This window comes from Chlorocebus sabaeus, chromosome 21, assembly GCF_047675955.1.
Source record: "Chlorocebus sabaeus isolate Y175 chromosome 21, mChlSab1.0.hap1, whole genome shotgun sequence".
Taxonomy (NCBI): domain Eukaryota; kingdom Metazoa; phylum Chordata; class Mammalia; order Primates; family Cercopithecidae; genus Chlorocebus; species Chlorocebus sabaeus.
This window is the reverse complement of record NC_132924.1, coordinates 58,451,328-58,465,481: the sequence shown is the minus strand read 5'-3', so window position 1 is coordinate 58,465,481 and position 14,154 is coordinate 58,451,328. Positions and strand designations below refer to the sequence as shown.

General features: G+C 37.3%; 1 protein-coding gene across 1 annotated transcript in view; it reads left to right on the top strand.

Annotated features, from left to right (window-relative positions):
* The first annotated feature begins 2,139 nt into the window (after window positions 1-2,139).
* The window catches only part of COL1A2 (collagen type I alpha 2 chain), a 36,207-nt gene continuing 24,192 nt past the window's right edge, over window positions 2,140-14,154 (top strand). The window contains exons 1-12 of the mRNA XM_007982138.3: window positions 2,140-2,352; window positions 4,991-5,001; window positions 5,624-5,638; window positions 6,282-6,317; window positions 7,424-7,516; window positions 8,817-8,870; window positions 11,823-11,867; window positions 11,960-12,013; window positions 12,106-12,159; window positions 12,467-12,520; window positions 12,930-12,983; window positions 13,498-13,551. Coding sequence (XP_007980329.1) covers window positions 2,283-2,352; window positions 4,991-5,001; window positions 5,624-5,638; window positions 6,282-6,317; window positions 7,424-7,516; window positions 8,817-8,870; window positions 11,823-11,867; window positions 11,960-12,013; window positions 12,106-12,159; window positions 12,467-12,520; window positions 12,930-12,983; window positions 13,498-13,551 — 594 coding nt within the window. The 5' untranslated portion in view covers window positions 2,140-2,282. The remainder of the gene's footprint in view (window positions 2,353-4,990; window positions 5,002-5,623; window positions 5,639-6,281; window positions 6,318-7,423; window positions 7,517-8,816; window positions 8,871-11,822; window positions 11,868-11,959; window positions 12,014-12,105; window positions 12,160-12,466; window positions 12,521-12,929; window positions 12,984-13,497; window positions 13,552-14,154) is intronic.

The following is a 14,154-nucleotide window of genomic DNA, read 5'->3' as shown; positions in this document are numbered from 1 at the left end:
AAATTGTTATGATGTAGTATTAAAGTTTTTCTTTCCTGATAAAAATGATTTCCACTTTAAAAGATTTTTTGTTAGTTCTGTAACTGCGATATTTCAGGGAAAGGGTAAAAATGTTTTTGGAATATACAATTCAACCTCAGGTCTTTTGTTGCTGTGTTGTTCCTAGAACCTAGAAAACTTCAAACATTGTTACCTAGTTAGAAAAAAATTTGAATGTGGATCGCTCCTTGTAAACCCCCTTCTAGGAATGACCAGACACCCTTTCAAATTCTTTCACTCCCAGTTACTTTAAAAAATCATCCAAAGTTGTCTCCCAAGTCAGTGCCTTTAATTAGAATAAAACAAGGGTTTATTGTTTTTGGTTATCCACTTTTACTTGCATTAACCTTTTTTTCTTTTACATTTTGAAAGGGTAACCTGCTTTAAAATAGTCCCTTTTATTTACAGAAGCTGCTGATGGAGTTAACTTCTGCAGAAATTCTTCCTTAAGGCAAAGCAAAAAAAGGGGGGAGGGGGTGGGAGGAAGGAAGGGAAAAAGATTCTCAAGGAACTACAGCCCACTGGTTTCTGTTTCTTAGAGACAGAACTGACCTAAAGATGCCCCCTTTGCAATGACTTCTGGGATAGAGCAGCACTCTGACTAGACCTCGGCTGCCTCATGGGGGCCTTAGGCAAGTAGAGGAGAGGCCTCACACACACACACACACACACACACACACACACAGCCTTTCAAACCTAGGACCTGGAATGCCATCCCAAGAAGCTTTAGAAAAGGGCACAGGACCTTTGGCCTCCCACCTCAGGGTCAAGGTACCAGCTCCTCCTCTCCCTAGTAGGGAGTGGAGGGTTGGATGGAGGCGGCCAGAGAAGAGGGATGTTGGGTGTTGGGGAGAGAGTTAACATCTACGTTGGTGGGCGCACTGCTTGGGGTGTTACCAGCGAAGACTACCAAGACTAAGAAGACCCCAGGCTCGAATCAGAAGGCCCTCTGGATGTGCTAGGGGAGGTGCTTGGTTGTAGCTGTAAGAGATGGGACAGAGAGTAGGCAGCAAGGTCAAGAGGGACCGGGGGCTCACGGGAGGGTTGAAGGGTCCAGGCTCAGGGTAGAGCTGGTAAATCCGGACAAGGAGCCCATGGAGAAGGAGAGGAGAGACTGGAAACCATGAAAGATCCCCCACCACAGCCTTAGAAAGGAGAGACTGAGAAATACATTCTCGGTCTCCAGATCGGTTGCAGTCGTTTTGGAGTGCCAGATCATCCCCCAAAAGACCGTGTTTGGAGTGAGCCTCAGCAAAGGCAAGGTAGGAGGTCGAAGGACTTCCCAGGTGACTTGGTCTAGTCTAGAGTTCGCAAAGCCTATCCTCCCTGTAGCTGAGTGCCAAGCAGCCTCGTGCCTGCTGCCTAGCCCACCTGCCAACAAAAGGCGTCCTCCGACTGCAACCCAGCCTTCCACAGACAGGACTCCCCTTTCCCGAAGTCATAAGAGAAAGAGAGTGCATCACTGCTGAAACAGTGGGCGCACACGAGCCCCAGAGCTAGAGAAAAGCTGGACGGGGCTGGGGGTGGGGTGCAGGGGTGGAGGGGCGGGGAGGCGGCTCCGGCTGCGCCACGCTGTCGAGTCTTCCCTCCCTCCTTCCCTGCCCCCTCCGCTCCGGCCGGAGCCCTCCACCCTACAGGTGGCCTACAGGGCACAGGTGAGGCAGGACTGGACAGCTCCTGCTTTGATCGCTGGGCTCTCGATCCCTCTCTAGCTGCTCGGCTGCCCGGAGGTCTGCAAATTCTGCCCATGTCGGGGCTGCAGAGCACTCCGACGTGTCCCATAAAGTTTCCAAACTTGGAAAGGGCGGGGGAGGGCGGGAGGATGGGGAGGGCGGAGGTATGCAGACAGCGAGTCAGAGTTTCCCTTGAAAGCCTCAAAAGTGTCCACGTCCTCAAAAAGAATGGAACCAATTTAAGAAGCCAGCCCCGTGGCCACGTCCCTTCCCCCATTCGCTCCCTCCTCTGCGCCCCCGCAGGCTCCTCCCAGCTGTGGCTGCCCGGGCCCCCAGCCCCAGCCCTCCCATTGGTGGAGGCCCTTTTGGAGGCACCCTCGGGCCAGGGAAACTTTTGCCGTATAAATAGGGCAGATCCGGGCTTTATTATTTTAGCACCACGGCAGCAGGAGGTTTCGGCTAAGTTGGAGGTACTGGCCACGACTGCATGCCCGCGCCCGCCAGGTGATACCTCCGCCGGTGACCCAGGGGCTCTGCGACACAAGGAGTCTGCATGTCTAAGTGCTAGACATGCTCAGCTTTGTGGATACGCGGACTTTGTTGCTGCTTGCAGTAACCTCATGCCTAGCAACATGCCAATGTAAGTGCCTTCAGCTTGTTTGGGGGAGACTGGGGAGAGAGGTTAGATGGGAGGGCACCCTGCCCTGAAAAGGAAAACCTGTAACCTGAATTCCAGGTACACTTGGAGGGCAGACTCTTAGGCATGTGGGAAAACGCCGGATTTGATAAGAAACATGGAAATTACTTTAAAAAATGAAAACATACAAGTCTCGCCAAAAGTTAGGGAACTTTTCTTCTAAGTTCAGAGTGAGACAGTTAACTCGATCTGGATCCTCAGCTTGGTAACCCCCAAAGGGAGCGGAAGGTCTTTCCCTAAGGATGAGATATTAACCACCAATGTGGTGGAGGAAGTCAAGGTCCTCCACCCCACAGGCCCCATAACTGCACTGATGTCCACCTTGTAAAACTTGAGGCCTGCGTTAGAAAGTCCTTCAATTGAGTAACACAAAACTCACCTCCCAAGAGCTTTTATCTTCTGGGCATTGTAAGGCTTGTCTGGAGGACGACGACGATGATGATGATGGTTATAAGGCGCCCTCTGGAGGAGGGAAAATGAAAGTACAGGGGACAGGGCCTTAAGCAAATGGAATCCCAATTAAAGCTTCTACGGGTTTATACAGATTAATGATCAGCATTTCTGGTTGGAGCCTTTCCCAGTGGCTAGTCAGTGAACCCTGGAAAGAAGAACGGATGCTACTTGGAATGGGTACTTTCTGAAAAGTAATATAAGTGTCTCAATTCACTTTCTAGTCATGGAAATGGTAACATTTTTTAACTCAAATATGCTCTAAATTTTGTTGAGCCGAGAATTACCCCTTTGACATGTTCCCAGTGATAATCAAAGGTTATGAATGCAGCAAGTTGAGAAATATCAACACTGACATGAGACTCAAGAGACCGGGGTTTTTCCCATGACTCTGACACCACTTTGCTGCGTGACCTTGGGCAAGTCAAACGGCCTTTTCTAAACCGTGAGACAGAGATTATGGGGACCCCAAGGCCACTTTCCAGCTCTAGGTTTTATGACCAGACTTTCATGTCAAGATAGAATGAAGAAGATCAGTCCGTTTTCATCTTAAAAATGGCTGCCAAAGTACTAGACAAAGATATTGACTAGATGGGGGATGGTATTGTCTGACCACACCCAGTACTCCAAAAAGTTGTTCCAACCACGTAGCACGGTGTCTACTACCGCATAATTACTAATGAGTGTGTGTGTGTGTGTGCGCGCGCGCGCGCGTGTCTGTGTGTGTCTGTCTGTCTGTTCCCCCTTCATTCACTTTTAGTGTACATACTGTGGGTACTAAGGAGTAATTGCAGTGAACAAATTCACATTACCGAGTTCATATTTTTAATGAGATCTGAGAGTGGGAAGAAAGAGTCGGCTCCTAGAGAATAAAATGAAGGCAGACTTAGGGAAATTTAAAGGTACAAAGGCAACTTACCTTCTGATCAACAACCAACCACACTCTGGAATAAATGTTATCAAACACACATTCTTCAAAATGGTCCATGTCTGAGTAATTAAAAGGCAAATTTCCAAAATCATAAGGGCTTCCGTTAATCAAGTCAGGCATAATTATTCTTCCTATTGATGGACACAATGAAGTAAACATATCATTCTTGTAATTTAACAGTAATTCTCATAAATTGCCCTTAAATGTCAGTGCTGGATGTGGTCCACCCTCCTGAATTGTGACTGTTGCAACAGATGTTCTCACTTCAAATAACACACTTCTTGGCCACCTCATTAAAGCAATTTTAGGGGTGATTCATCCTATTGCAAGCTTGGCCACACTTGTATCCTGTATTAACCGATAATTTTTATACTGTAGGAGAGGAATTCACTCTTTAAGGACTTATAACAATTATGGCAAAAGGGGGGATAGTACTTCTGTTTATTTTTTCTATTATTTTTCAAGATCTTTAATCCACAGTTTTTCCATTTATACAAAGCTCTTTCTCAGGGACAAAAATGATACATATTGGTAAAATGACCTTACCTAATTTAAGTGAACTAATTTAAAGCAAAATTCAGATGTCTGAATTAATCCATCTTTACAGTTAATAATGTGCAAATTAGACCTTTTGAAAAAGGATATTAAGAATAGTACAAAGTCAATGAAGTACTAGGTAACTTCAATGTTTTATAAAAAAGTAAGTCAACTTCAATGTTTTATAACAAACAAATTTCAATATAGAATTTTAAGGTAGCATACTTTCCTAAATTTTACCTTTTTTAGATATTTAGGTATTAAATATGAATTAAACTATAAATTACTTCCTCATCAATCTATTAATCTTGTCTTACATTCAGCGATTCATCTGTGCACTTTACCAGCTTAATTGCTAAGTATTCGAAATATCCTTCAGACACATTAATATTTCACAGCATTTATACAATAGTAAATAATTAACAATTTAATTCAAAATATATTTACATATTACTGTTGCAAACAAATCACCCTGCTGATCCCTGCCATGCTTTTGGCCTGCATAATTTCCAAGTCATTAAAATATTCTTAATAAAATATATAATTGGTCCTTTAATTAGGTAGCTCAGTTTTATAAACTTGTCTCTCTATTTGTTAATTATTGCTATTGATCCATGAGGTGATACTAATAATTATTTCCTATCTTTTCTTTTTTATCTACAGCTTTACAAGAGGTGAGTAAAATTATTTTTAGAATTTTTTAAAAATACTTTGATTCCCTTGGCTACAGTGCTGTCTTCTCTTGGAAGGGAAGAAGTTACATTAATATTGACCATCCTAGATTCCCAAGAAAATTGTGAAGAATTTTGATAGTCAAAACCTTTCTGGCAGCCTTAGAAAGTACCCACCCAATTTTCCAAAGTAGGCGGGGCTACTGAATAAGACTAAGTTTATAAAATACTCATAAGAAATATAGAGTAAATAATCCAATAGAAGTTTGAGTTTTAGGATCTGCTACTATGAAGCAGAAGATTTCACTGAGCTAGATAATCTTTTCACTCCTTTGGAATCATTTGCAAAAGCATTTATTGTTAACACATTCTTAGCTCGTGAATTGAATTTGAGGCATAATTACAGGTAAGTATTGTTATGTATTTTTTGTTCTGTAGGTATATATTTTTATTTGATGTATTGGCAAAATTTTAAATTGTAGTTTGAAATATTAAACTAAGATAATAGTAAATGCATAATATAATGAATTGTGAAGGTATATTTGTTTACTACGCCAAAATGGAAGCTGTTTTAAAATATATATACAATTTTCTTCATAATAATCTTTGATTTCTTCTTTTCTAGGAAACTGTAAGAAAGGTAAGAGTATAATACTTCTCCATAAACATCTAAAATTATCAGAGATAACTTATAATTTAACTAAATTTATAGTAGACTATGGAAGGAAAATATCAAAATTTTGCTCACATGAATATGCATTAGCTAAAGCATAAAATAAAGTAGCTTTGATGTTTACGATAACAAAGTTTAATTATCTTCCAGAATCATCGTAATTACATTTATGTGATGCAAACTGGTAATTTACATACAAAAGGGAAAAAATGACTTGTTTTTATTCTGGAGATGGAAGGCATATTATGTTAATTATAGGTAGTAAAAAAGTTATTTTAAAGAGCTTTGACTATATAAATGTGCTGTTAAAAATGTAACAAAATGGTCATTTCATCTACAGTTATCATCTTATTCAAATGCTATGCATAGTATTAACCTAATAGCTGAAGACTATGGCAGCTTCCAATCCCCCAGCTAAAAAAAATTACGCATAATTACAATTAAAAAATATACTTTTATCTATTGCATTGTGTCAATTTTTTATGTAGTGTCTAATAACATTGTAGTTAGATCAGTCTTACCAACTAATTATTATCAAGAATGATTTGCTTATTCACTGGAAATTACTTCTTAGGCATTTATTATCATGCTGTTTGTATCTTTCCTGTAGGGCCCAGCCGGAGATAGAGGACCACGTGGAGAAAGGGTGTGTAATTTTTGAACTATAAAGGGCTTTACCCCATATTTGAATAGCTATATATTAGAAACTATAGGAACTGGCAACTGGCAATTTATAAGAATATTATGTATCCAGATAATTGTACACCCCTTTAAACAGGTAATGCACTGCAGAAGAAGTGAATGAGCATTATTACGTATAATCAATATTTGTTTTAGGTCAAAATTACCGTTAAAAAAGAAAAACTGTTACAGTCATTATTTGCATGGCCTACTTTCTTTGTAATTTACCCATCCAACACATGCATAATGAAAATGTATCTACTACCACAGTCCTCTCTTTAACATATTTGGTTTGCTTTTGGAGTAAGATCCCTTAGGTAGCTTGGAAATAATAGTGAATTAGTAGTCAGTAACATGTTTCTCTGCTCAAATTCATACATGTACAAGTCAGGCTTACATTTTATTTGTGGCATTATTAAATCTCCCTGCAATGCTTATTTGACATTTATAACTACGTAGTTTTGCATTATATAACACTTTTGCCAATGTGTGAATACCTATATCTTATATCTGTTAGGAAGTGGAGACTTACATGTATTCCACTCAATTTATTAGAAATAGAATTATATCAGTTAATTATTTTAATAACACAAGTAGTTAATGATAGTAAATCTGCAGGATTTTCTATCCTATGATAAAGCAACCTTATTAACTGTCATATCAATTAATTTATTCACATGTAACATACCAAAACTATTGAATAAGTTTGTCACAGTCAGAGATCGGCAAATAAAAATACAATGTAGGTCCTTGTGCACTGTTAAACATGGGAAGCACACAGAACCATACATTTTGGCTATAATTTTTATATTTGAATACTGGAGCTTCAGTACAAATTAATATTCAATGGCTGAGATACTTCTTTAGGAAAGCTACCCTGTGATATCTTGTGAGTTATTATCCCTCTTTCTAAAATAGACTCATCAGTGAATGTCAACCAATGACAAATATAGTATATTAAATTTCCACCCTAGCACATAGAAAGGTCTGAACAACTGATCTTACTACATATAATTCTTAGGTTTCTACAGGGCCTGTCTAACCTGACCTTATTCACTTTTTACATAACAGGGTCCACCAGGCCCCCCAGGCAGAGATGGTGAAGATGGTCCCACAGGCCCTCCTGGTCCACCTGGTCCTCCTGGCCCCCCTGGTCTTGGTGGGGTAAGGTGTCTTAAGTATTGCTAACTTTTAGCTAACTTTAGTTTCTCTCTGTTGAAAGAAGGCTTATTGTGGAATTTATTTTTAGCAGTTAAGGGATAATTGTTCTATTTGAAAATTAGTCTATTTTATTTCATTTATTTGGTTTCTTCACTCAAGATTCTGCTTTACCCATTCTCTTTGTGAGCCCTTGTCAATTACAGGACTGGTCTTTGTGTGTGCTGAAGTTAGCTGTGGCCATCATTACCATTATTTAATTTGGAGATTTAATATCTTTTATCAGTAAGGCACAAATAAGAGGTGTTACATAATTAAAGAGTTTGATTAGATTGAACTACATAAGCGAAATCCCTGATCTTAAGCAATTTCACAAACATCCTACGCTTTTTATTCTCCTTGACTTGAAGTCTGCTGAACCAACATTCAAAGCGGTTTTAGGTTTAATTTGCTTGAAACTAATTTGAGAAAAGTACATTTCCCTTTTTCATTAATATCTTCTTTTAGCTTTATGTCTTTAACAATGGTATGAGTGCCAAATGGCCTCACTGCAGGAAGGAAAACATTTTGCTTAATTGGTTAGCACTATGAATCAGAAGCCTGATTCTAATACCCAACTGTATGCCAGTAAAATAAGACCTTTCTCCCCCAAAGATCTTATTATGATTGCTTATCTATGAAGGGCATTAAAAAGCAGCTTCTTTAATAGAGCTACCACTATAAGAGAGATCTTTAACAGTAAAGTTATTACTGTGAACTAGTTTTTAAAAGTTTTATCTTCCAAGGGGCATTTTAATTTAATTTTCCTCTGAACTTGAAAACTCTTTATATCCTTCCTGAAACTCAGGCAAGTAAAAGATCCCTTAGTCATTTTGTGTAGCTCCGGTGGGGAAGGGCAACAGGTGAAAATGCGAAGATGCCCTCTTGAGCTCTGTCTAATTTATCAGGAGCACTTAGTAACATTAAAAGTTTAGAAAGCTTCCCTTCCTCAGTGTAGAAGTAAAAGGTGGGAGTGGAGACACCGAGTTAAGGCAGAAGAAGGGCTCAAAAAATAAAGTAGGGAAGTTCTCCATTTCAAAGAGATGTGGGCCAAGTTTTAAATGTACAGCTCTCCTGACTTTTTAGGAATTTAGTTCAATATAGAATTTTAAACTAATAATTATATCAAAACTTTCCCCTCTTTTAAATAACAACAGAAAAATATTGACAAGTAAAATGAGAAAATGAACTACATGGCTAGTAACTAAAAATATTATATATATATATATATATAAAATATACATATATATTTTTTTTACTCCTCTAGAACTTTGCTGCTCAGTATGATGGAAAAGGAGTTGGACTTGGCCCTGGACCAATGGTAAGCTTATCTGTTTATCTTAGCCAAAAAATTTACTAAATAAAGAATTCATTGTATGTCACATTTTACAACGCCATTTATTTAGCTACCTAAGTTAATACTCAATACTTAGATCATACAAAAACAACTCTTTTTGTCTTCAAATTTATGAAAACATAAGTTAAAGAGTTCACTTTTCTTTACAAAAGTGCCTCATTAAGATAGGTCATATACTTATGTTCAAGAAATAATCTTTGGATATAGTAATCATAATTTGAGCAAATAAATTTAATGTAAAACAGTAATCACTCTGATTAATTTTTTTAATATTCTTTAGCATTGCTTAGAATTTTAAGCAACACTTAGAGACATAGAACTATTTATTAAGTTCTCTGAACTTGTTGGAAAGGATCAACAAGTTCTAGTCCAGCTAATTCATTTTAAAATGGGAGAGTTTAAGTCCTTTTCTCAAGGTCATCCAGGTAACTAATGACATAATTAGAACTAGCTGCCAGACAAGATGTCTAATATTTGATGATATCATAGTTTATGTACCCAGTCCTTGAATAAACCACTCATTTAGTCAATGGATATTAATCAGGTACCTTCAATGGGCCCTAAACTGTATTAGGAACTGGGGAAATTACAAGGAATATGACAGATTCTGATCCTTCCTCAAGGAGTTAATAATATAGGAAACGTTTCTTTTTCTATATTTTGACCAAAAAAAAAATCTTTTTTAGTCTATTGATTGTAAATCAATACAGAATAGAATATGAGTAAAAATCTAGCATTTATGTCGCTCAGTACAAATATTCAGCACCATACCCTATCAGTGGAGCACCGCTTAGAAACACTCCCAATATGATGATGATGATGATGATGACTATTAACAAATGAAGCTTCTAACAAGCATTAGAGATGTTTGAAGGGAAAAATGCTAATATGAGCATGCGAAATGTGTACTAGCATATATGAAATAGAGGGAAAAATTGCCAGAAGTCAAAGTGTTAGGTTGATTAAGCACTACAAAATTGAATGTATACACACACACATGCAATTTAGTGATTTTAATTAACTGTTTCAAAACTAAGGTATTTATCTGCCCAAAGTCAACATGGTCTTTAAAATGTAAATTTTACCTGGGCAGTGCACTTAGTGCTCTAGCTTCAAAAGAAGATGTTCTGCTGGAGCTAATGGCCCACAGTAAGCTAATATACTCTAAGGGTGAGATAATATTTTCTGTAGATTAGAACTCTCACTTGAGAAATAACGTACCTTTAATCGATGACTTCTAATTCCCTAATTTTTTCTGGTAATTTAAAATGTTCATATCTGAAATGAAAAAGTAGAGCATTTATTTTGGCTTTGTTTATATTGGATATTTGAAATTAGCTGTTTCACCTAATGCTGGACATTAGTCAGTTTTAAAGCAGTACCTATATCTCAAGAAGAAGCAAAGGGTGGAAAGTAAAGAGCCACTAAATGTCATTTTTAAAAAGCCCACTAAGCTGGGAAAATTAATATGGATTTCAGATTCCCCTGTTTTTGGAACATCTGTCTTAGGGGCATAAAGCAGAGTATTTTACTTTGAAATATCGGTGAAATATAATTTAAGCTTGCACATCCACACACACGCACAGACATATGTAATCAACAGATATGTGTTTCACAAATAGGGATGATAGGCAGCAATAAAGTATTAGTATTAAATCTAAAGTGTTAAAATAATTCTCCATGCTGGAAAATCAATAACTATAAAATCCCACAGGGTTCTTCTCTGAATTAATGAGTAATCATACTGTCTCACAGCCTCCACGAAATACACTACATTTTATGTAAATGAAATTGTTGCAAATACATGAAAAAATAAACAAATATAATTAGAAATTCCTGGTATCAAAGAAAATTATTTTTTAACGTATGCCTAAAAAGCTATTGTGATTGAAAAGTGACAGTTTCTTTTAATGTTGGAGCAATTTCTAAAACAAAATGAATAATTCTTATAATTAAAATGACATACATTTTAAATAAAATCCATGTTATTTCACTCTAGGCATTAATACAGTAGGGTAGGTTTGACTGCAGAGTCCCCACGGCTGATGTCATGAACAAACTACTTGAGACTGGCACATGAAATATTTTCAGCATTATGAGGAACAGATCCTACAGATGAGCTGACACAGACATTGATAACTGCAAAGAGGAGTCAAGAAAATGTTTTTGGTGTACGAACTAGTAACAGTCTGTTTTACCCTACTTTTGTGCTACAGAAAGAACAAAGGGAAAAACAATCTTCCATCATCTGGGCCATATTTTCAACAATAATATAATATAATAGACTTTTCCAGAAGGCTGTTTCAATAATATTTTATTTTTCCTTCACCCCTCATTACATCCACTTTTGTTTGACATTTTCATCAGTCACCAATAACCCTTAGAGGAGCGGTAAGGTTGTAACAAACTTCCCTTTAATCATTAAGAAGGACTTTTGATTCTTTTCAATTTATGTCCTTTGTGGCAATAAAAATACCAATTTCTTAGCTAAATATGACATAGAAGATGACATATGATCAAAAAAATCCAAATGGAAATGCTTCATCTGCTGCATATAAGACAATTGTATATTCTGCACTTGTGCAAAGACTGATTCACTTCATTGCATCAGAACAATCTCAATATGCCCAATCATGCACAAGTTTAAGGAACCTATGAGTGACCCATCTAATTCTCACTGACTTCTATTGATTTGGATTGGGAGAAAAGGAAAAGCAAAGGGACAGAACTAGTGCAAGAAGCTTGAGTCCTTAAATTCTTCCTCAGGAGAAATAAAAACTATGGAATAAAACCACAACAATTCTGTTTGTCCATCACAAAATGTCTATGGCACTGCTAAGTTGGTCATATCTGATGCCAGCCAACACCATGACCACTTATCAGTGCTAACTATTGATATATCTGTTTTCTTTACAGGGTTTAATGGGACCTAGAGGCCCTCCTGGTGCAGCTGGAGCCCCAGTAAGTACTGAAAGTTTATAATGCCTCTTACATAAAAAGACAGAGAATTAAGAAATAAAGGCTTGGAGTATGACATTCTTTTCTTCTTTTAGGGCCCTCAAGGTTTCCAAGGACCTGCTGGTGAGCCTGGTGAACCTGGTCAAACTGTGAGTACCTTTTTCCACCTTTGTGATCAGTTTTTTTCCTGGGAGTTTATGAATATAACCTTAATGAAATGATGGGTCTCCCATTTTCTTAGGGTCCTGCAGGCTCTCGTGGTCCAGCTGGCCCTCCTGGCAAGGCTGGTGAAGATGTAAGTATTTACTCTTAAGCACTTTCAAAATGCTATTTAAATACTCTTGCCTCAACAAGATTTTCTAGATTCAAATTAAGTATTCTGCCAAAAGCTGAATATGCCTGAAAGAACTCTTAATACATGGGAAATGATATTTTAATGAAACATTAACTAACCTGCTTATGTTAAGGGAAATATTAAATATGTATCTGGATCCACATTTTTATGTGATAACTTTCTCCCCTTTTGTAAAAACCAAGATTTCCCCCATTTTGTCTGATAGTTTACCAAGAAGAAGTTGACTGTACGATGTTTTCATGTTTAGGGTCACCCTGGAAAACCCGGACGACCTGGTGAGAGAGGAGTTGTTGGACCACAGGTGAGACTTTTTACATTGGTAGATAGCACAAACATCATAGGCCTATAAGATAGTTGCTAAAACTAGCATCAATCTAAATGACAACATAGGTGTCACCCAAACTTATGACACGAATCGGAGGCATCTAACAAAGAAAAGAGCCTAGTAAAAAAAAAAAATGCATATACATTTTATTCATGCAAATAATGGAATACTAATGACAGCAAGCATACTATAAGCAACTAAATTGTGTTTTCTACAAACACCATATTCTTAGAGTAGGTTAATTTGTCGTTCCATGCTTAAAGGTATACTAGACTTTGATTCAAAGCTTGAACTTTGATGAGAATAAATACTTTGGAGAGAAGAAGTAACTGTCTTTTTATTTATGGAAAAACATTATTCACCATCTTCTCCATTTCTTTCTAAGGGTGCTCGTGGTTTCCCTGGAACTCCTGGACTTCCTGGCTTCAAAGGCATTAGGGTAAGCACATTCTTTACTCAGATGAGAGAAAATGCCTATTAATTTTTGGAAAAAACTCAAGTATGTTTAAAATCTTGGGTGATATATACTCACTTTCAAATTCCTGGAGTTTGCCAAAGGGAAGAAAGAGTTAAAGAGTCAGATTTCTTGAAAGTAAAGTGGGGTGCAATTTTTTCAGTCTGTTCATAGCGACCAAAAAACAGGCTCGCTACAGAGAAAATTATATGAAACACATATTATTTATTATTTACAACCATCTGAAAATCATAAAATTATTAAGAATGGAAAAGATGTGAGAGAGCACCTAGTCCTCCATCCTTCTCTCTCAATGGCAGGAAAGTTAAGTGACCTATCTAGGGCAATAGATTAAGTTTGCTGGGACCTAGAACACTGGACTTCTTTCTACTGCAGCAGACAAGATTCACCCAGGAGAGATTAACGGCAAAGATACACAATTTTTATTTGACCAAACACTATCATGGAACAGTATTTTATAATAAGGCTTGCCTTTCAGGGACACAATGGTCTGGATGGATTGAAGGGACAGCCCGGTGCTCCTGGTGTGAAGGTAAATATTAAATTAGAAGCACTGTTTTTAAGCACTTGATTGAAATTCCCCATGACCTCCAAAAAAGTATATTATACTGAAGATTACCCATATTCTAAAAAGTTTTTTTTTTTCTTTTCTGTACTTCAAATCCCTCATGATGGGGACTATGAGAGTCTATGACAAAAGGTCAATTATTAATATTTATTTAATTCAATGTCTATTAAACAATTGAGACAAAAATAATATTAATAGTTTCTTCTTCCATTTTCTTTCCTCCCTCTGTAATTTCAGTGTCTCTCTGCAGCCAAAATAAAAGTAAATAAACATATTATCAGAGATTAGAACACTCTATTATTTTAAACTGTAAATTCTCCTTTGCCACACACTAATTAGATAGGTACATTCATGTCACTATACACTTTTCAACCTCCTTCCTGTGATTTATCTGTGCACACTCAAAAAATTTTTAATTAGGTAATTAAAGTCTCAGAAGTGTGTTATCTCTTGGCTAGGCTCTTCTTTGACAGCGTTTTCAGCTATAAAATGTTCTCTTTCCTATTAAGGAGATAATGTGATATTAAAGTGAATACCAACGTAATTACAAATTAATGAGTAACGAAT